The 21,328-nt window shown below is 37.1% G+C and overlaps 1 protein-coding gene across 2 annotated transcripts; it reads right to left on the reverse strand.

The window, feature by feature from the left end:
- Window positions 1-186: 186 nt before the first annotated feature.
- UBXN8 (UBX domain protein 8) lies at window positions 187-16,034 on the reverse strand. Of its 2 annotated transcripts, none has more exons than XM_006194577.3 (8): window positions 15,892-16,034; window positions 13,395-13,517; window positions 10,437-10,507; window positions 7,377-7,499; window positions 6,810-6,947; window positions 5,307-5,348; window positions 2,850-2,924; window positions 187-949 (listed from the first exon to the last, which is right to left on the reverse strand). In XM_006194577.3, exons 1-8 carry the CDS (start codon window positions 15,977-15,979, stop codon window positions 782-784), a joined length of 828 nt encoding a protein of 275 aa, XP_006194639.1. In that variant the 5' UTR covers window positions 15,980-16,034; the 3' UTR covers window positions 187-781. The 2 variants fall into 2 exon arrangements, with proteins under 2 accessions (XP_006194639.1, XP_032324678.1); XM_032468787.1 differs by lacking the exon at window positions 15,892-16,034 and adding an exon at window positions 15,137-15,688.
- Window positions 16,035-21,328: the final 5,294 nt, after the last annotated feature.

The following is a 21,328-nucleotide window of genomic DNA, read 5'->3' on the forward strand; positions in this document are numbered from 1 at the left end:
CAGAGGAATCAAGTTAAACTGACTCCTTAAGATCGTATGGGAAAGAGAAAGGGAGTGGCTAAAACAAAGAGCCTTGTATACCATACTTGGAGTTTGAACTCGGTGTTACAGAGCATGAATACAGCATTACAGGAGAACAAGCAGGAAAATGAAATGACCACATGTATTTAAAAAACTCACCTATACTTCCATGTTTTCATTGTTTTATTTTTAAAAATACTGATCTGCCTGGAATGCTGTAAATGTTACAATTTAATGCAAGGTGAAAGGAAATAATCTCAAGCATTAATTAAGTAAACATTAGTACAACGTTTACTAACAAAAAGAACTTTAAGGCCTTAAAAGAGCTTTGAAACGTCTTCAAAGTTTAATTTCTAGAAATACAGTGGAATAAACATTCCTACGTATAAGACTTTAAAAGAGGCTGGCTGAACTGTGAAATGCTCAGTGTGGGAAGACAGAGAACGAAGTCACACGACTTTGTTTTTCAACAAACTGCTAAATGACATCAGCTAGGGAAAATATAAATGAGTGAGTACCTTACTGTGCTCATTTCTATCTAGTTCTCATCTGGGACACTGTCAGATGGCACACTCCAAAATTTACTATATGCAGAAAGCAATCCTTTTCTACTCCTTTATGTCCATATGTTCCCATGGAGAGTGTTTACTGCCTTGAGCTCAGTCAAGGTAACAGACACGATTTTAATGGGAATCCTTTATTGTCATGTAAGGTCATGGCACAATTGACTCGTGTAGAACAGGCAGGTCTCATTTCTTAACTAGCTGCTCTGCTCTTTCTTTTCCACATTGAGGACAGTACCCATGGTTATTCCTATGTCCTGCAGTGACCAGCCTCCCTCCACTTCCAGAGGCCTTCTGGGAAAGGAACTGGAAAGGCTGTATAGGGATGGGTGGTACCCAATTTTCATCATCCAGCCAAACAAGACCTGTAAGATAAAAAGCTTAGTTATCAAATCCTGTACTCAGTGGTGTCCCTCTAAATCGCCATGATATTTTACAATTCTTTCATTGTTAAATCATGCCCCAGGAGTCATGAAACAGAACTTGGAATCCTTTCGAAGGAATTTTCTACAGTTTAAAGGAAAATCGCTTGCAAGGAGTTGTGTGATGTGAACTGACCTTTAATACCTTTTGTTTCAGAGAAGGCTTAGGGACTACTGGCACCTACAGACAGCAGGAGCATTAAACAAGTAGGAAAGCCCCAACCACAGGGAATTGGAAGAGTAGTCAATAAAAAGGTTGAGAACAAACAATCAACATTTGGGGGAAAAGTTACTTAGATTAAAATCTAAGCCAGCAGTCCACATCAGCATCACCCACAACAGACAAGTCCAGGTCCCAGAGACTGCCTTTTGATAACCCAATATGCAGTGGGCCATCCTACAAATGCACAGTATTTCCTGTCACAAAGATTCCCATAGTAATTGTCCAAATTTATTTTTATTGCCTAAAAACAATGCCTGCTAAAGGATGGTTTGTTGCTTTAAGAGGAAAGCTGAACGACAGAATGTTCTCAGGGGAAGCTGGGGTATCAATGACAGGTAATCCCTGACTTCTACCACCATCCATGAACCTACTGATAGTCCGTGTAATAAATGTATCTTATGGCACAGAGCTCCTTAATTTTCCAATGTATGACTATGCCTTAACTTAACCAATCCCTACACAAACACTTATGCCTTTGATCATTTGTCTTATTTCCAAAGAATAAATTCTCATAAATGAAATTACTCAGCCATAAAATATATTTTTAACTATACGCTGGTAAATTACCCCATAGGAACACTGGTTCAAATAACATTCACATGAAAAATGAATAAGAATTCCTGTTTCCCCTGACACTGCCCAGAATTGGGTACTATTCTTTTTAATCTTGGACAATCTAATAGGTAGAAAATAGTATCTATTTTAACCTGCACTTCTTTGATTCTAAGTGGGGCCAAACATTTTTATCATGTTTATCTGCCACTCGGCGTTTCTTCTTTAGGAAATCTTCCATGTTTTATATCTGCCATTCCACTGAGGTACTTCTTTTCCTTGACTTGTATAAGCTCCTTATATTAAAAAATGGCTACCATACATAGAGGTAAAAAAAATTTTTTTTCAAATTTTTCCTTAACTTGATGAACTTTTTCTTTATAGAATTTAGCATTTTTACATAGTCAAATCCATCAGTATTTTCTATTATGGTTTATAGCACTCTTGACACAGAAGGTTAAATGCAACAATCAGATAGAAAATTACTTAGATATATTTTTTAATGCACACATAATTGAATGTACAAATGCATTTAAAAGTAGATACACCAAAAAATTACTAACTGGCTTTGGTATCAGACTGCAGATCAAATTTATTTCTCTTTTTTCTTCTCTATATTTTGCAAATTATTGCCAATGAACACAGCATTGTTTTTAAAAGAAAAGAAGTCTATTAGAACAAAAGAAAACAAGCTCTAAAGAATGATCTGAAAATTACACATAAGCAAGGGGGCTTAGGTTAACAATCCATCAGGGATAAGAACAAAGTTTATACCAGCTGTTTCCCAAGGATTTGAAAGCATCTTACCTACCAAGCTGTGAAAATGTAATTAGAACAAAAAAGAAATAGGAAAAGGAAGAACTGAAAAAAAATTGAATGCAGAAACCACAGTTTAAAAAAGCTAAGCAGCCCTGATTCTCCAAATTTCTGCAACCCCAAGTACATATAAAGCCCATTCACCCCGAGCTGATGGGAGTACCAGGCAGCAGATAACATCTTCTCCTTGCATGGGAATAAAACTACTGCCAAACTCAGCAAAAATATTTCTCCAAATATGAACTTCCTCACCTGTGAACTGCAAGACTTAAAAAACCTTCTCTTCAGGACACGCCCACCAGGACATCGGAGAGCAACAGTCACTACCTGAGGAATAAAAATGTTCAGATGAGACTTCCAACCCACTGCTCTCTGCAATTCCAAAGCTGTACATAGTTATAAGAGCTCACGTGGGGTTTCATAGGAATTTAGTTCTGAGAGCTGTAGGCCAACGTTAAGGTCCAGATAAAATTCACTCTAACCATAAAAATAATTCTTCTGAAACTGAAAAACATTTTCCCACTGATTGAGGAGACCAGTGGTGGCAGAGCCTTCCAGAGAGGACACCAGAGACGGAAGGCTTCTGACTGCCCAGCTAATATGCAGAATGCAGTTGGGCTTCGAAAGACATCTACTAAACCAAGACCCAAGGCCACCTCAGCATCTGCAGACAAGACAGACACTAGACTGGAAGGACAAAAAGTTACCCAGTCCCCTCTGTCAGTGTAGGATCTGAACCACGCCTCCAGCATCCCAGCAAACAGGAGACGAGCCTGGATGGTGCTGGTTGCTGGGGCTCTAAGGGACCCCCTCTCCTGAGAGCAGCTCCTGCTTTGTCTGCTTTATGTACTGAGTCTCCCCATAATCTTTCCTCTGGTAAAATAGTTAAAACAGCCAAGGAGAGCTTGCCACCTGCTAGTATATTAAAGGACATTCTAAAAAAGAAAAGATGACAAATTAGTAATTCATTCCGATGTTCACTGTTTACCCGTCAGGAAACGCTTTCTTATGGACAACTTTATCGTGACTATTCTGGGAGGTATGTCGGCATCACAGTTTACAGAAATGATGGTTTTACAGCTGCACCTACCCACTTCAGGAAAGCCACGTTAAAAAATATTTCCATTCAGGCAGCTAAGGTGTTTGACTCACATCTAAATCAGTGCAAGGTTGAGCTCTGTTAAAACTTTCTACTAAGGTTTTATTAAAAAAACAAAGAAATCACAAAGTAACAATCAGATTAAAAGCCAATTCTGCTTATTTTTAGAAACAATAAAACTTAACTTTTACAGGGAGGTTTTGTTCAAACTTTAATGACTTGATAGGAGAATTAAAGCCAAATGCTTTAAGAGAAACTAGGGTTAAAATACAGTGAGTTAGTGTTTTCCATTATGATTAAATACTTGAGAGAAATGAACTATTATTGTTTGAAACTAGCTATTGTTCTGTTATTACAACTACTGTGAATGGTGGTTGTGCAGTTTCTCCTAATATTTCTGACAATCTAGTGGACTGACATACTAGGACTGACATACTAGTGGGTAGGAGGCCTGGGACACAATGTGAATTGGAAAGTAAATCACTGTCCCAAACACAGGTTGTTTAATGAAATCTAAATGAAAAGTAGCTGCAATCATTAAAATTTGGTTCCCCTTAGCATGAATGAGATAGCACACAATAATGAAAATAGCTGCTATGGTAATGCAGCAACACTATATGATGATTTACAGAATTGGTTTCAAATTATCTTAAATTCTACAGTTTTTTCAATTTAAAAGTAGACATGGGGGGAGGGTACAGCTCAGTGACAGAGCGCATGTTTAGCATGCACAAGGTCCTGGGTTCAATCCCCAGTACCTCCTCCAAAAATAAACAAGTAAATAAACCTAATTATCCCCCTCCCCAAAAAAGTAAAGATAAAGGTACAACAGTAACATACGGTGATTATTCTATTGTGAATTCTAGGCAACCATGAGTTAGCTCTTCAGGCATACAAATTACTAAACTTAAAAACTGCAAATGTGTCGACAAAAATGTGACCCTCCAACGGCTTTCCTGGCTGTCCCAAAAATGGTTTTCAGGGAGCATAACAGTCACCGAGCCTCAGCAAATGGAAAACCATCCAGCTCTCCTCTGCCTTAGTGACTTAATGGCTTTGAAAACACGTGTTCCTGTACCTTAGAGACTGGGCTGGGCAACCGCAGGGAGACAGCTTAGATTATGACAAAGCAATAGGGCAGAAGGCAGCTCAGTGCAGAGCAGCGGGTCAGTCCAACCCTGCCCTCACAAACAGCAAGCCATCCTTCAATTCAAACACCTCCAAAGTAGCTGCATTTTTCATTTTCTCTTTTAAAGGGAAAACTACAATCTGAAGTTCTCTGCCTATTTTGATTTGGTTTTAATAAGTAACTCATGTGCAGAACCAAAGTTTTGGGAAAGCCCGTGTCTGGAAAACCCCATATCTCTGCCTGGTGAAGTGGGAGGGCTTTAAAACCCAAGGTCAGCAGACAGCAGGCTTCCAAAACAGGACTTGAGCTCAGGAGTCTGATACTGCACCATATTCCAAACAGGATCTAATCCTGCTGCAATCACATAAGCACGATGCTCTCTTTTCTTTCTAAACCCAAATTTAGGTGAGACAGACTTCCTTGATGTTAAAGAAAATAGAAAATATAGTTAATTTCCAAAGGGAAAAAAAAATAAGCTTACTTCTTCAGCTGTTTCAGGAGGTTCTTCAGGTAAATTAAGAACCTAAAGAAAAGTAAGTATTTAGTAGCAGGAATGTAAACAGTTTGAAGAAAAAAAAAAGTCTCAATGAGAAGAGTTCCTTTCGATACAGAGTTTGGACACATCTAAGCATAATGAAATCTTTTGTTTTAAGATACATTTATAAAAAGTTTACAATGAGAATGGGAACTCAATAAACATTTCTGGGTAAGCAAGTTCATGCTAACAAGAGATCATGGAGACAGGATTTGAGATGACAGCTACTAATCTACACACATTTAAAGAATTTTGTGTTTATGGTGTTCCAAGATGTTATATTAAAAATGTATGCTTTAAAGAAACAGAGAATAAAGTTCAATAAGACCCTAAAATTATTTAGGTTCATACATACACATATTCTAACATGAATGCACATTTTTCCTCACCGGCACTTCTACGGGACTGGACAGCAACCATTCACTTGGGTCGCATTCGTGATCTATTCAAGTTTCCCTATTTCTGTTAATCTATTAAAAAACCAGATATTCAGACAATTTTCTCTCATTAAAACACTTGTTGCCAACAATTTCATCTCCAGAGATTTTTTTTTTAGTTTTTAATACCACAGACTTCATGTTTTATCTAATGAACATTAATTGTATCTATTAAATAAACCATTTGTTTTTCTTTGGTATCAAAAGCACGTGTGATGGTCATCCAAAATTTAACATCAGGATGACATAATTCATGCTATTAACAAAAAGCAAAGAATCTCAAATTGAAACAAAATTTTTTAATTGAAGTTTTAGTCCGTATAGTTCATTAGATCTTTGTGAAATGTTACAAATAGTTCAATGACCTGCTTCCCAACCTCAGGCTCCATGAAGGGGCCAAGAAACCCCTGAGAAGTAATACATCAGACCACTTTCAGGGAATAGACAGCCTACCAGGTTTCCCTAAGAGTCAGAAAAAAAGAACAGACTTATTTCAACCTTAACCAGCTCGAAATCGTAGTCAACGCAGCGAAGAAAGATTTGAAAGAAAAGAAGGAATAATACACCTGGGCATCATTCCAAAGTGAATGGTTGCTAACCCATTCCCTGCAAGGGCCACTGAGAAAAATGATGCACTCATGTGAGTAATATTAGCCACTCAATAATATGGCTTCATCATGTCTTAGCTGCCCATAGGAATGTTTCCCTGGGTAAACACTGTATTTTTTGTTTCTACATAACTTAATTTCTTCCTCAAAAAGAACTGAGCATTTTCTAAATTTATTCTCATTTGCCTTCCTAGATTCCTCCTAAGTTTGGCTCAGAACATTAATATTAATATTAAACAGGAAAAGTGATCCTTAATAAAGTTGATCATTTTGTAAAGAAGCGGGAAGACACCATCTGGAATGAAAGCCAGTCCTAATCTTCACTCACTCCACCTCCTCACTCACAGAACAACATCCCTACTGCACACGGATACAATTCAGTGAGTAGTTATTAAGTAACGAACCTCCTTCTGCCTGGGCTGTTCAGCGGGTGGTGAAACTTTGGTTAAACAATTAGGCAAGTTCCGTCTTCTTGCTGCTTCTCTGTTTGATGTTTCAAAAGATGTCTGACTCTCACTTTCGAGCACCAAATCTTCATCACCCTGGTCAAAAACAACAGATAATTTCTAAAGAGATGCTCTCTATCAACTTCATTCCATTTACAATGGTTATTTCTTTGGCCCTGATGGTATTTCAGTAAAAAAAATATAATTAAGTCATTATTAGACCCAGCAATTTAAAATACTATCTCCTTAGACAAAAACCTTAGCGCTTAACTAATGTCTTGTAGAAACTACCCTTATCCAGCTCTGTGGCTCTCTCTGATGGAACAAGGCTGAGAGGATCCACTCCGTTTTAACTGACCCCACCCCTAAGTTTTCCAGTAGGATAGAAGAAAGGAAAAAAACCTGAATAAACATTCCTAAAAAACAGACTGTACTAGTCATTTGCAGTTTTAAAAAATCAACATACGTTAAAGGGAACATAAGTAATAGCAGAATTCAAAATACAAAATGAGAGTATTTTCTAACCCCAAGTTTATGACCATTGCTTAACTTCCAGGTTTCACCCGTCATCTGATAAAAGCGTTCTTCCAGCTTTTTCAATTTCATTTCCCGGTGAGGTTTTAGAACATTCTCTATGTATCTGCTGGCCTGTTCAAAAAAATAAATTAGGCATTGTCACTACACATTAACGTTCCTAAGACTTTATATTGTCTATATGGTTGTAAATAAAAACCAGGTAAGAAACGGTGTTTTCACACTAATTCAATTTTGCCCCCCAAAAAGCGGCATCCTCCACTTCTCCATCATTGTCTAAAAATTTGCATTTGTGCTTAATGTAAATAAAAACAAACGTTCTATACTTCCGCTCATATGGCAGTCTGCCTATGTATCCTTTAATGTGTATTCAGTGCCACAAAAACTTATAAGAGGCTGGGGATACAAAGATGCAGAGGATGTGGTCCTTGACTTCTAGGCACTTAAAGTCAGAGCAGTTCATTCAATACATGATGCCTAAGGCATGAGCTTGTTTGGAAGAGCATTAATTGCATAGCTTGAATGTGGTAAAGCAGAAAATATTTTTGGATTCAAAATGGAGATTCTGGCTTGAAGATGACAGCATGATATTATTGCTGCCTCCCTCTCCCCTTAAAAAAATCACCCTCAAACAACCACAGGAACAAGAAATAGAAAACCAGATAGCTTTTAGTGTAACATTCTTAAACTGAAAGGACAGAGCCAAGGATTCCCAGATGATTAAGGGAAGCTTCCAATGTGAAAACTGGAGACTAAGATTAACAAACAGAAAAAAGGAACTTGAAAAACGACACTGGAATTTGGAGGATAATGGTGTACTTCAAAATTCTAATGATCTTCAACCTATGATTCTATACCACATCAAGCTATCAATGATGGGTCTGAGGAGAAAAAAATCACCTTTTTAGAATCCAAAGAATCAAAAATGTTATGCATCACCAGGAATGTGTCTGCCCAAGCTGGACAATTCACCATACAATAGACATACTGCGAGATATTGATTTATTAATTTTCCTTTGTTCAAAGAAAAGAAGACATGGGGTTAAAGTTTTTAGACTTTTGCCAAACAAAAGAATCCCAACTTTATGTACCTTTAGGAATTATAGATGCCAATTAGTAAACAACTGGCATGTAGAGGGAATTATAGTTTACTAATTAGCATGAAAGGCTTTAAAATTAACTTACTTTCATGGGAGATAACATTAAACGTTAGAAGTTCAAATATTTACAAGAGAGCTTCTTATGAAAGATCTTGCAAGGACCGTTTCATTGTGAAAGCTATGTACACTGAAAACTACCAAACAATGCTGGGAGAAATTAAAGACAAAAACAAATGCAAAGACACTCCACGTCTATGGACTAGAAGACATAATATCATTAGAGTCAACAGTACTCAAAGGAATTTATAGATTTTAATGCAATCCTTCTCAAAAATCCCAAAGCCCTTTTTTGCAGAAATAGGAAAAGCTAATCCTCAAATTCATATGGAATGGGAAGGGGCCCCAAATAACCAAAACAATATAAAAAAAGAACAAAGTTGGAGGACTCCCACTTCCTGATTTTAAAACTTACTAAAATGCTACAATAATCAAAATAGTATGGTACTGGCACCAGGATAGATACATAAACCAATGGAATAGAAGTAAGAGTCCAGAAAAAAAACCCACATATCTATGGCCAACTGATTTTCAACAAGGGTGCCAAGACCATTCGATGGGGAAAGAATAACCTCTTTAATAAATGTTGCTGGGACAACTGGGTATCCACATGAAAAGAATGAAGTTGGACCCCCCCACCTCACACCATACACAAAAACTAACTCAAAGTGAATTAATAAGCTAAATATAAAAGCTAAAGCTACACAACTTGTGGAAGAAAATATAGGGGTAAATATTCTTGACCTTGGATCTGGCAATGGATTCTTAGATATGACACCAAAAGCATGAGCAGCAAAAGAAATAACAGATAACTGGCCTTTATCAAAAGGCACTGTCAAGAGAGTGAAAAGACAACCCACGGAATGGGAGAGAAAATAGTCACAAATCATATATCTGGTAAGAGTCTGGTATCCAGAATATATAAAGAACTCTTCTAATTCAACAACAAAAAAGACAATACAATTTTAAAATGGGCAAAGAACTTAAATAGACACTTCTCCAGAGAAGATATACAAATGTGCAACAAGCACATGAAGAGATGTTCAACTAGTCATGAGGGAAATGCAAGCCAAAATCACAATGTGATACCACTTCATATGCATTACATTGAGTACCTGGGGGGTGGGGAGGCATGGAAAAAACAAATGTAGGATGTAGAGAAATTGGGACTCTCAGAAATTGCTGATGGGAATATAAAATGGTATAGCCAGTGTGGAAAATAGTTTGGCAGTTCCTCAGTTAAAACACAGAACTGCAATATGACCCAGCAATTCCATTTCTGTGTATATACCCAAAAGGACTAAAAACAGATACTCAAATACTTCTGCACAGATATTCATAGCAGCACTATTCATAATAGTCAAAAGATGGAAACAACCTAAATGTCCATCAGTGAATGGATAAACAAATTGTGACCCATCCATACAGTGGACTATTATTCAGCCATAAATAGGAATGAAGCACGGATACATGCTGTATGGATGAACCCGGAAGACATTATGCTAAGTGAAAGAAGCCAGAAACAAAAGGTCACATGTTATAGGATTCCATTTACATGAAATATCCAGAATAGACAGATCCATATAAACAGAAACCATTGGAGGCTGGCAGATGATGTGATGGGGAAGAAATTGTTTAACAGGTATGGGGTTTTCCTCTGGGATGCAGAAAACGTTTTGGAACTAACTAGACAGAGGTAGAGGTCACACAACACTGAATATTCTAAATTCCACTGAATCATGCACTTTAACATAGCTAACTTTATGTCATCGGAATTTGACTTCAATAACTTAAAAAAATCTGAGCACAAACACAGAAAGCAACAAACCTAAATGTGAAATGCCCCAGATATTTTTGCATTCTCTTTATCTTCTCTCCAAAAAGTATGCTTTACCTTTTCACCCTGTGTCTCTTGTTGTTTTTTCCTCACAAGTTTTTGCCTTTTCTCATTCTCCTCTTCTTCTTCTAAGACATCAAAACATAAAAGTGCTTTTTAATTCCCAAGTGTCAGTAAGTCAAATGCTATTTTCCTGAAAATAGTCTGCAGATCTTAACATTTTGGGAAAGACAAGCCTTCAAATAATACAACTATATTTTTCAAATAATGAAAATGAGGTACATGCAGACAGCTGAAACAAAGAAATCTGCAAGTAAGATCCATAAGAAAAAGTCTATTCTGAAACAAAAATTCCTCGACAAGTATTAATATTGTGTGTTAGTTTCAGTGAGGAGGCTGCAAGAATAATGACAGTATGTGTTTTTCTGTGGATCTTTGATAGGGTTTCAGTAGCTTCAAGGCATAAATAGCGTGGAAACCCATTCCCGCACATGAGGTGTGGAACGCTGGCCTGCAGCCATTTGGTCACCTTGGACATGACACTAAAAGCAATACACCAAAATCCCAAAGGTGGAGTGTGCTTGTCAACTCCTAGAGTGACTGAACCAATGTTAGGTTCTAATCTACTCAATGTCAAGAGAAGGGGTTTCTCCTGTTGTATGGACCTTTTTTATTCTGGGTATAATAAATTTCATTTAAGTTAATTTCACGTACCTGTATTCTCTTGCAGAATTATCCATCTTTTAGGAAAATACATCCTTTAAGTTGTCTGGCTCCTTAAACAGAGCATTCCTTTCTGTCAACAGCTTTACCTTATCTCTTGGCAGGAAATATTTCCTCAAGTTTATTAGGGAAAGATTAGGCAGTAAAGCACATAGAAAATTAGAAAGCCCAGTCAGGCCACCAACTTGCTATGTGATCAGTCAGACTGAGTGATCTGAGCCAAAGATGTATTTTTATTTCTTCCAGGTTTATTGAAATATAATTGACATTCAGCACTGTATACATTTAAGGTGTGTAACATAAAGATCTGACTTATGCACATCATAAAATGATGACCACAATAAGTTTTGTGAACACCCATCATTTCATTAGATACAACATGAAAGAAGCAGGAAAAAAATTGTTTTCCTTATCATGAGACCTCTTAGGATTTCCTCTCTTAACAACCTTCATATATAATGTTCAGCAGTTACATTTATCATGTTGTACATTACATCCCCTAGCACTTATTTATCTGATAACTAAGTTTGCACCTTTTCACTACTTTCATCCAATTCCCCCTCCTCTCACCACGGGCCTCTGGTAACCACGAATCTGATCCTTCCAGGAGTTTGTTTCTTTGTTTTTGAAGTACAATTGTTTCCTGGCTTTTGAAGTACAAATCAAGTACACAATTTATTGATTCAGTATTTCTATACATTACAAAATGAGCACCACAGCATGTCTAGTTACCATCTGCCACCATACAGAGATATTACATAATCATTGACTAATTATACCCCACACTGTATATTTCATACCCCTGGCTCATTTATTTTGTAACTGCAAGTTTGTACCTCTTAATCTCCCTATTTCTCCCCTCCCCCAGCCCTCTCCCCTCTGGCAACCACCTGTTTGTTCTCTGTATCTATGACTGAAATAATATATTTTTAAATAAATCAATAGTAGGGATTAAGGGGCTTTAATCCTCAAAGCCACTGAGAACTGACTACTTCTGATCTTTTGATAGACCTCATCTTGTAAACCTTTACAAAACAAAGAGGATTAACACTTTGGATAAATCTGAAGTCTTATACCCCAATATCTGATGACAGTAGGGGAGACAGAAAATGTGTGAGCAAGCTGATTTTTTACTCATTTGAAGAAATCTGATAATAATTAGGCACTGTACACAGTCTTAATTATTTGACAGTTTTAGCCTTCAGTAATGATTAAGTCTCAAAATTATCAACCCATGAATACATTTAAATGACTTGCACTCCAACAATATAAAAGTACAACTAAAAGCATGGAAACTACGTCAAGTGCACATTTTCCTTAGTTATAAAACACATAATACTCGCCTGATTGTTTAACGTATGCAGCAAATAACCTCCTGAAATCAAAATGTATTTAAATAGAAAGTTTTTAAGAGAAGTTATAATGACTCATTTTAATTTTCCAACTGAGTAATTTGAAGTATAAGCCATCAAATAATATACCAAAGGAAGAAAGAAAAAAATTTCCAAAATCTATGGTTGGGAGAACTTGAAACCTCCACATTGTCTTGTATGTTTGGGTTGTATACTGTAACCTTTCAGGATTATGTTTTTATTCATAGATAATTTGCAAGGGCTATAAATTAAACACTGCTAATTTTCCTTCCATTTATTTACATTTAAATAAACAGTAAAACAACATAACGCACCAAATTCATAACTGGCAGGCCTCTTTCTAACAGGATATAAGAATGTATGCATTAATTCATCTGTTCTGAGGCGAACTACAACATTGTTTTAAATTTTAAAAGGCTTCTAACACAAACTTTTACTTATCGCAAAAACAAAACAAAAATAAGAACAAGCATGGTTTCCTAAAATTAAGAGTACTTAACACAAAAAATGTAAGTGCTTAAATAAAAACTGCCAGAATGGAATGAAAAATAAAATATCCTTAACTCTTAGTCTTAATGCTGGATATATTTACCATTCATTGAACAGTTTATAAGCTGTATGTATCAAACAGCAGTTAAGCTGTACAAACACACAGACAATGTAAAACTAAAAAATTTTCAGTGTACCAAGTTAGAAATGATATAGTTTCAAATGTATATACAAGAAAAAAAAAGTTTCTCATAAAAATATTGGGATTTATAGCCCATTCAAAATCATAACTAAAGTTGTAATGATTACTCTACTTTGACATTACATAGCACAAATTAATAGTAAAGTAGCTCTTACTGTGCAAAGTTCTAGCATAAAGAAAGAATTTCGGTAGAAAAGTATAAAAAGGTAGGCTTAACAGTAAACTTACCTTTCAGATAGACTTGGGAAGATTTAAACGAGTTAACCCATGAAGTAGTCACAGAAATAATTACTGTAAGAAGAGCAAGCAGTAGGAAAATCCGGCCACACAACAAAATTAGATCTTTGATTCCTGATAAAGGTTAAAAAGAAAATTACAATTAAAATTCAAAACATTTTTCTTGATACTAATAATAAGTGTTAACGTATTAGGAGATTATTTGTACTAGTAAAGTATAGTAAAAGTTAAGGTATGCAACTGTCTTATGATTTTTCATATAGTCTCCTTTGGGTGCCAAACCTCATCATGATTGTCATTACCAGAACAAGTTTTCAGAAAACAATTCTAGAACATCTTATGTCTCAGGAATATAGATATAATTTGAGTGATTGGCTATATTATAAATATACGACATAAATTCTGGTTTCCCTTCTCCTCAGAGAAGGAAATAAAATTACCCACATAATTAGGAATTAAATCATGATGGTATCATCTTATTAAATTCTATTTGAAAAGTCACTCCTACTGAAACACCAAAATTATTTTTCACAGTAAATTATGCAACTGTGTACGTCTCTATTTCTCAATATTTATTCCATCATCTGTAAATAAAATTACTATATATACATTTGCCTAGTAAAAAAGTAAAAATTCAGTACTTGGTTTTATATTCTTTTAAGAATCAAGATGAAAATTAATCAGCAAAAATGTAACCAGTACCTATTTTGTATAATACAATTTGCTAAATGGTGAGGGAGCACAAATATAAAGTTGGATTAAAAATGGTTTCTACCCTCCAGGAGTTTTTAGTTAGTTTAGTTGTGATAAGTGATGGGAATACGAAAAAAAAAGAAGGAGAAGGAGAAGAAGGGGAAGAAGAAGAAGAAGGGGAAGGAGAAGGGGAGGAGGAGGAGGAAGAGGAAGAGGAAGAAAGAAGAAGAAGAAGAAGGAGAAGGAGAAGGAGAAGGAGGAGGAGGAGGAGGAGAAGGAGAAGGAGAAGGAGAAGGAGAAGATGTGGTTCCCTGCCCTCAAGAAGCATATTCTCCTGTGGTCAGAGATGATCATGTGAACAGATCTCCTTCTCCAACACTGAGTAAACCATCATCTCATTGACTAATGACTCAAATATTAGTGCAAAATAGAAGATTCTACATGAGCAAAGTAAGGGTGAATGCTTTAAGGCAAGGGAGCAGGTAAATTCTGGAATAAGTGTATATTTCACATTTCTGTATATCCTTTGGATAAAGGTCTTGTTAGATTCCAATACAGCTTGAGACTTCTGGAGGATCTCTGTGCAAATTTTTAAAAAGCATTTTATTTCAATTTCTTATTTCAAGCAACAAATCTGGGTACCTGACTTCTAAGGGGTGGGGATGGAGGATGGAGAGAGAAAGGAAATATACAAAGCTAAGTTTCATCATGGCCTCCAACTTCAGAACTGAGTTTAAGGAGGGAGAAAGACACTGTAAACTGATCAATAATATGTCCAAAAATGAACTGATTCTCCACCGCTCTACCAGTTTTCTTTCAGTTTCCCTTTATCACCGGCACCAACTACTTAGGGCTGTTCAACCCCACAGGTAGGAGTCATCCTTGAATCCTTCCTTTCTCTCACTCCAAACATTACTCCATCAATAATCCTGTTAATTCTACTTGGTTAAAAATCCCAAATCTGTTCACATTTCATTTGCTCTGTTATCATCCCAGTCCAGACCAACAGTCATCACTACTTGCCTACCTCAGAAGCCTACCTTGTCTCACTGCTTCTGCTATAGCTTCCTTGAGAAACATTTCTCAACAGAGAATCCACTGACCTTTTAAAAATCTTAGGGAAGTCCCTTAACCTCTCTATATCTCAGTTTCCGCAACTGTAAAATAGGGATTAGAACGGTATAACCCATCCTCTATGGTTATAATGCAGATTAGATGAGATAATGAATAAACAGTACTTAAAGATTCTAATTTACAGTAAGTGCTCAAAGAATGTTACTATCTTGAGCCACTCTCCCTCCTGGTCTTCCAGATCCAACCTCAATGGTCTTCATCCTTTCCCTCCAATATGTCACAATTCCTTTTGTCTGGAATGTCTTCCCCCGGCTTTTCCAAGGGGTGCTCCTTATTATTATTATTATTTAAATCTCTGCTTAAATTCCTCAGAAGGCCTACATCACATCAACTTGTTCATTTCCTTTGGAGCACTCAACACGACTTGAAAGTCATATATATGCTTGTTCCTCTGAGTCCTGCCTCTGCCGCCTTACACGCAAAACTTCACCAGGTCTGGAAGGACACTTTTTCCGCGAGGGAGAGCCTGCCTCCTCCAGGCGGCAGAAGTCCCCCTCCCCCTGGGACCTCGCGCCGGAAGAGGGAGGCAGGCGCGGTGCAGCCTGGGAGTCGTAGTCAAAGCCGCCCAGAGGCGAAGCGGCCGGGAAGCGGGAAATTCTACCCAACGTTCACGGGAACGTTACCCGAGTGCGAGCGCCGAAAGTGAAAATCAAACACTTACCTAGATCTGGGATCCCACGCCGTAGCTCCAGACACAAGAGGGGGAGAGCAGAGAGGAGGAAAATGCCAAGAACCCCACGAGACGCCATGGTGGCGGGAGCCCCGCTTCCGGTCGGAAGGCCCACCCCTTCCGGTCGCGCCTTCTCTTGGAAGGTGGCGTGGAGCCCTTCCTAAGGGAGGAATTTGGGGCGAAAGCTAGACCCTAAAGGCTGGTCGTTGGTCAGACTGAAATAAGCCCCGGTTTTTGAACTCATAATCTGTAGCCTTATATCGGAACAAATGCAGGTCACCTCCCCACGTCACGTGCTGTCCAGGGAAGGCGGCCTACCTGCGCCCTCCCAGCCAAGTCCTGTGAAAGGAAAGCGTGGCCTCCAGCAAGGCAGGCAGCCCCTGCCTCTTCGGCCGTCGGACTCTGGAGACTGTGAGAAAGAGCTCTCAAGAGTAAAATGCACGAGAAGAGAAAGGGTACAGGCAGTTGGCGCCGTGAGAAGGCAGCGTGACCCCTTGGCCTTGCTTGTGTTCGTAGAGGGTGACTGAACTTTCGGGTCAGAACTACTGAGCACCACTCTCCCGAAGCACCTTCCTTATTTCCTAACGGCCCCCGACCCCTTCCGCGGTCTGTGGTTACTGCAGGAAGATGACTCAGAAGTGGGGCCTGGCACCTGATCCTGGAGACTGGCTACTCCTTACTCCGCTCTAGTTTTATTGGCAGGTGTTGTTAATGACTTTACTAGGCCTCACAGTTCTGTGACCTCATTGCCATCCCGTGACTCACCTCTATGGCGCTTCTGCCAACCTGCAACGCAGTTAAACTACAGAGATTCAAGCAACTCACAAGATTTCAGGCTTTAAAATTTCGTTTCTGACTCATCCACCAATCGTCCCACCTCACCCTTCAGTTCAGCTCACATTTATTAAGCTCCACAGTTTGCCTGGTACTATAGAACTCGTGGAGACTCAAATATGTGTAAGTTACTGAATTTTTCCTCTGGAAACTCAGTTTAATGGGAATGAGAGTCTTGTAAATGGATAAATATAGTGCCCCAGTGCAGCGATATGGATACGCACGGGGGACTCTGGAACCCTATCCCCAGCGAAGGTTTGAAGGCTTTCCTGGAAGAAATCATGCCTAAATTGTGTTGTAAAGATTAGGAATTGGGGAAGGGGACAAGAGGAAGATTTCAAGTTTAGGAAACTGTAGAGGAATTACCAGCAGTTAAAATTTTGCAGTTTCAAGTTTGAATGGAGGTGCCTAGAGGTAGGTTGGAGCTCGGACCACGGAGGGCTTGGCTTTGTATATAGGCTAAGAACTTTAACTAGGACGTGAAGGTGCAAAATATGAGGACACAATCTCAAAATCAATCGAGGTGAAGCAATATAAATTATAACATGAAATATCGTAATTAACTGTTGACTCATTCAGAGGTTCTTACTTGTTGACTGTATGAAGACAGGAAAGAAAGGAAGTTCTATAGCTGTTACCATCTTCATTTTGGTATAATTTCCTCCTTTAGGTATTTTTCTTCCTCTTTCTTTATTCCTAATATAGTCTCTTGATGGCACCAATGAATTTCTGTTGGGACAATAAAGTGGAGGCTCCCAGGTACTCCAGATCTGCTTGAGGTCTTAACATGTTCCCCAAATTTTATTGAATGTGAAGTCTCTCCCCTGCAATGATTTATTTCTAACTCCACCCCACCCCCGCAGAAGACCACTAGAATAAACTATTGGAGTAAAACCAAGTTTTTCACTGCATTAAGGGAGAACACTCTTGTGACATAATCTTTGCAGTGTCTCAGAGGGAAAGCCAAGAGTGATTTTTCTAAGGTTTTTAGACTCTAGGTTGGAGTAGTTTAAGGTGGCCTTCTCAGTGTGAGGATCTTACTGGGACTGGACATAGTGCATGGTATAATAGTTTAGAGCTGGTGGACACAGCAAGATGAGGGACTTGAAGGCAGATGTGGCTCTTTGTTTTTTAATTGAAGTGTAGTTGATTTACAATGTGTTAGTTTCCAATTTACAGCATAGTGATTCAGTTATACATATATATGTTCCTTTTCATATTCTTTTTCATTATAGATTATTAAAAAACATTGAATATAGTTCCCTGGGCTCTACAGTAGGACCTTGTTGTTTATGTTTTAATAGATGTTATTCTTTTTTGATTAAAAAAGGGGGTTTGCCCAGTTGAGTGATCAGTTCAACTTCCCAGTGCCTGAGAGGGAAGATTTTTACCCAGATGAGCAACCTATTCAGATAAATGGATTTTCAGGAAGTTTCCAAACCTAGCAATGAAGTTATGTACTGATTTACAGCCTATCTTTGTGGGCAAGAATTTTCGGGAACAAATAGTAAAGTCATGTTGATTGATGTAAGGTCACAGTTCTTAGTGATCATAATTAAGCTATGGGTTATAGGTGTCTCGGTTCTGACAATAAAATCTTATGAACACCCTTGAGTATGGTATAAGAAGAAGAGATTTTATATTTATTGTTTTATATTTATTGAAGGATATATATATATATATTTATTGAAGTGTAATCAGTTAACAATGTGTCAATTTCTAGTGTACAGCATAATACTTCAGTTATATAGGAACATACATATATTCATTTTCATATTCTTTTTCACCATAAGTTACTGCAAGATATTGAATATGGTTCTCTGTGCTCTACAGTATAAACTTGTTGTTTATCTGTTTTATATATATTAGTTAGTATCTGCAAATCTCAAACTCCCAATTTATCTCTTCCCACCCTCTTCCCCTACTGGTAACCATAAGTTTGTTTTCTGTGTCTATGAGTCTGTTTCTGTTTTGTAAATAAGTTCGTCTTTTTTTTTTTTTTTTTTAGGTTCCACATATAAGTGATATCATATGGTATTTTTCTTTCTCTTTCTGGCTTACTTCACTTAGAATGATTCTCCAGGTTCATCCATGTTGTAAATAGTACTGTTATGAACATTGGGGTGCATGTGTCTTTTTGAATTAAGGTTCCCTCTGGATATATGCCCAGGAGTGGGATTAATGGATCATATGATAAGTCTATTTTAAGTTTTTTGAGGAATCCCCTACTGATTTCCGTAACAGCTGCACCAGACTACATTCCCACCAGCAAGCAGTGTAGGAGGGTTCCCTTTTCTCCACACCCTCTCCAGCATTTATCGTTGGTGGAATTTTAATGATAGCCATTCTGACCGGTGTGAGATGATAACCTTGATATACTTTTGATTTGAATTTCTCTGATAGTGACATTGAGCATTTTTTCATGTGACTATTGGCCATTTCTCTCTCTTCATTGGAGAATTGCTTGTTTAGGTCTTCTGCCCGTTTTTGGATTGGGTTTGTTTTTTTCTTCTTAAGTTGTATGAGCTTTTTATATAGTCTGGAGATTATGCCCTTGTCAGCCTCATCTTCTGCAAATATTTTCTCCCATTCTGTCTTTTTATTTTGCTTATGGTTTCCTTTGCTGTGCAAAAGCTTATAAATTTAATTGGGTCCCATTTATTTATTTTTGCTTTTATTTCTATTGCTTGGGTAGACTGCCCTAGAACATTGCTGAGATTCATGTCACATAATGTTTTGCCTATGTTTTCTTCTAAGAGGTTTATAGTGTCTTGTATGATATGTATGTCTTTAAGCCATTTTGAGTTTATTTTTGTGTATGGTGTGAGGGAGTATTCTAACTTCATTGATTTACATGCAGCTGTCCAATTTGAGGAAGGGATTTTTAAATCTTGATAGTTTATGTTAAGCCATTGTCTATTAACATTCTTTTTTTTTTTTTTGAAGTATAGTTCAGTAACATGTCAATTTCTGGTGTACAGCATAATGTCCCAGTCATGCATATATATACATATATTCATTTTCATATTCTTATTCATTAAGTGTTATTACAAGACGTTGAATATAGTTCCCTGTGCTATACAGAAGAAATTTGGTTTTTCTCTATTTTTATATATAGTAGTTAACCTTTGCAATTCTCAAACGCCCAACTTTATCACTTCCCACCCCCTTTCCCCTGGTAACTATAAAATTGTTTCTGTTTTGTAGATGAGTGAGTCTGTGAGTCTCTTTCTGTTTTGCAGATGAATTCATTAATGTCCTTTTTTCTTTTCTTTTCTTTTTTAGATTCCACATATGAGTGATATCTTATGGTATTTTCTTTCTCTTTCTGGCTTACTTCACTTACAAAGATGATCTCCAGGTCCATCCATGTTGCTGCAAATGGCATTATTTTATTCTTTTTCTTATCACTGAGTAGTATTCCTATTCTTTATTAACATTCTTAATACACAAATTTCACATTTTTTTTATTTCACTTAGAACAAGTGGTCCTACTTGTTCTATTTATGTATTTAAAAAAGTAGTATTGTCAACACATTTTAAAATTGCATATAATCATATTTGGTTGAGATGGACAAATGTCCACTAAAATGTAGCCTGAATTGTACATATTAAGTGTATCCAAACTGCTTTGGGGACCTAACATTTGGAAGTTTTGCATTTAAAAAAATCAACTAGTTAATTTTTTTCAATATCTTATGAAAATTTTCAGACAAAAAAGTTTAAAAAAATTTTTACAGTGACTATCCATATACCCACCACATTTTATTATACATGTTATCACATATCTATCAGTCTATCCATTCGTCAATCTATCTTATTTTGATGCATTTCACAGTGGGAGACTTTAGTACACTTCAGTATTTCAGTATGCGTATCAACTATATCATATACATATAGATACTTCATAGATTATATATACTTTGGCATACATGTCATTAGTTACAATGAAATGTATACATCTTTACCAATCCTTAAGTTCCAATATAAGCATTGTTAAAGATAAACTGAGGCGTGTTAAAAATTTTTAAGATTTTATTTGAGCAAAAATCGATTCCAATCAGCATGCAATTTAGCAGATAGAAAGGAGCTCTGAGGAGCTGTACAAAATGAAAGACTCTTCTAGCCAGAAGGGAGTGGGACAAGGAAGTTATTCCAGGCAAACAAAACAGGTTGGTTATTGCAAGGTTATTTTCCTTTAGGGGATGGCAGGGGTCCAACAAGCAGGTTACCTAACTTGCTGATCAGGCGATTCCATTTCTGGAAGAGCCAAAACTAATTAAGTTAATTCTCCATTTGGTGATGTGGGGCTTAGCATAAGCAACCCCACTTTGGGCATTTTGCCTTGTTTCTTAACAGTATATACCAGTGCAACTCTAATAAGATAAAAAATTTTGCCCAGAAAGTAACCGTTGTTGTATTTTGTTTGTTTGTTTTGGTTTTTTTCTGCCACAGATAAGCTTTGCCCCTTCTGGAACTTCTGTAAATGGAATTATACAAAATATACTGTTTGGATTAGGCTTTGTACACGCATCATAATTTTTTAAACTTTTTATTTTGAGATAATTATACGTTAACATAGTTATAAGAAATA

The sequence above is a fragment of the Camelus ferus genome, chromosome 26 (genome assembly GCF_009834535.1).
Source record: "Camelus ferus isolate YT-003-E chromosome 26, BCGSAC_Cfer_1.0, whole genome shotgun sequence".
NCBI classification, from domain to species: domain Eukaryota; kingdom Metazoa; phylum Chordata; class Mammalia; order Artiodactyla; family Camelidae; genus Camelus; species Camelus ferus.

What these genes read in the sequence shown, in the direction of transcription:
- UBXN8 (XM_006194577.3), bottom strand. Translation starts at nt 15,979, where the DNA reads ATGGCGTCTCGTGGGGTTCTTGGCATTTTCCTCCTCTCTGCTCTCCCC. An exon ending in AAGAGACACAGGGTGAAAAG is followed by an intron (nt 7,500 to 10,436) that starts GTAAAGCATACT and finishes TTTTTTGAACAG; the next exon opens with GCCAGCAGATACATAGAGAA. An exon ending in CTCCTGAAACAGCTGAAGAA is followed by an intron (nt 2,925 to 5,306) that starts GTAAGCTTATTT and finishes TTTATTCCTCAG; the next exon opens with GTAGTGACTGTTGCTCTCCG.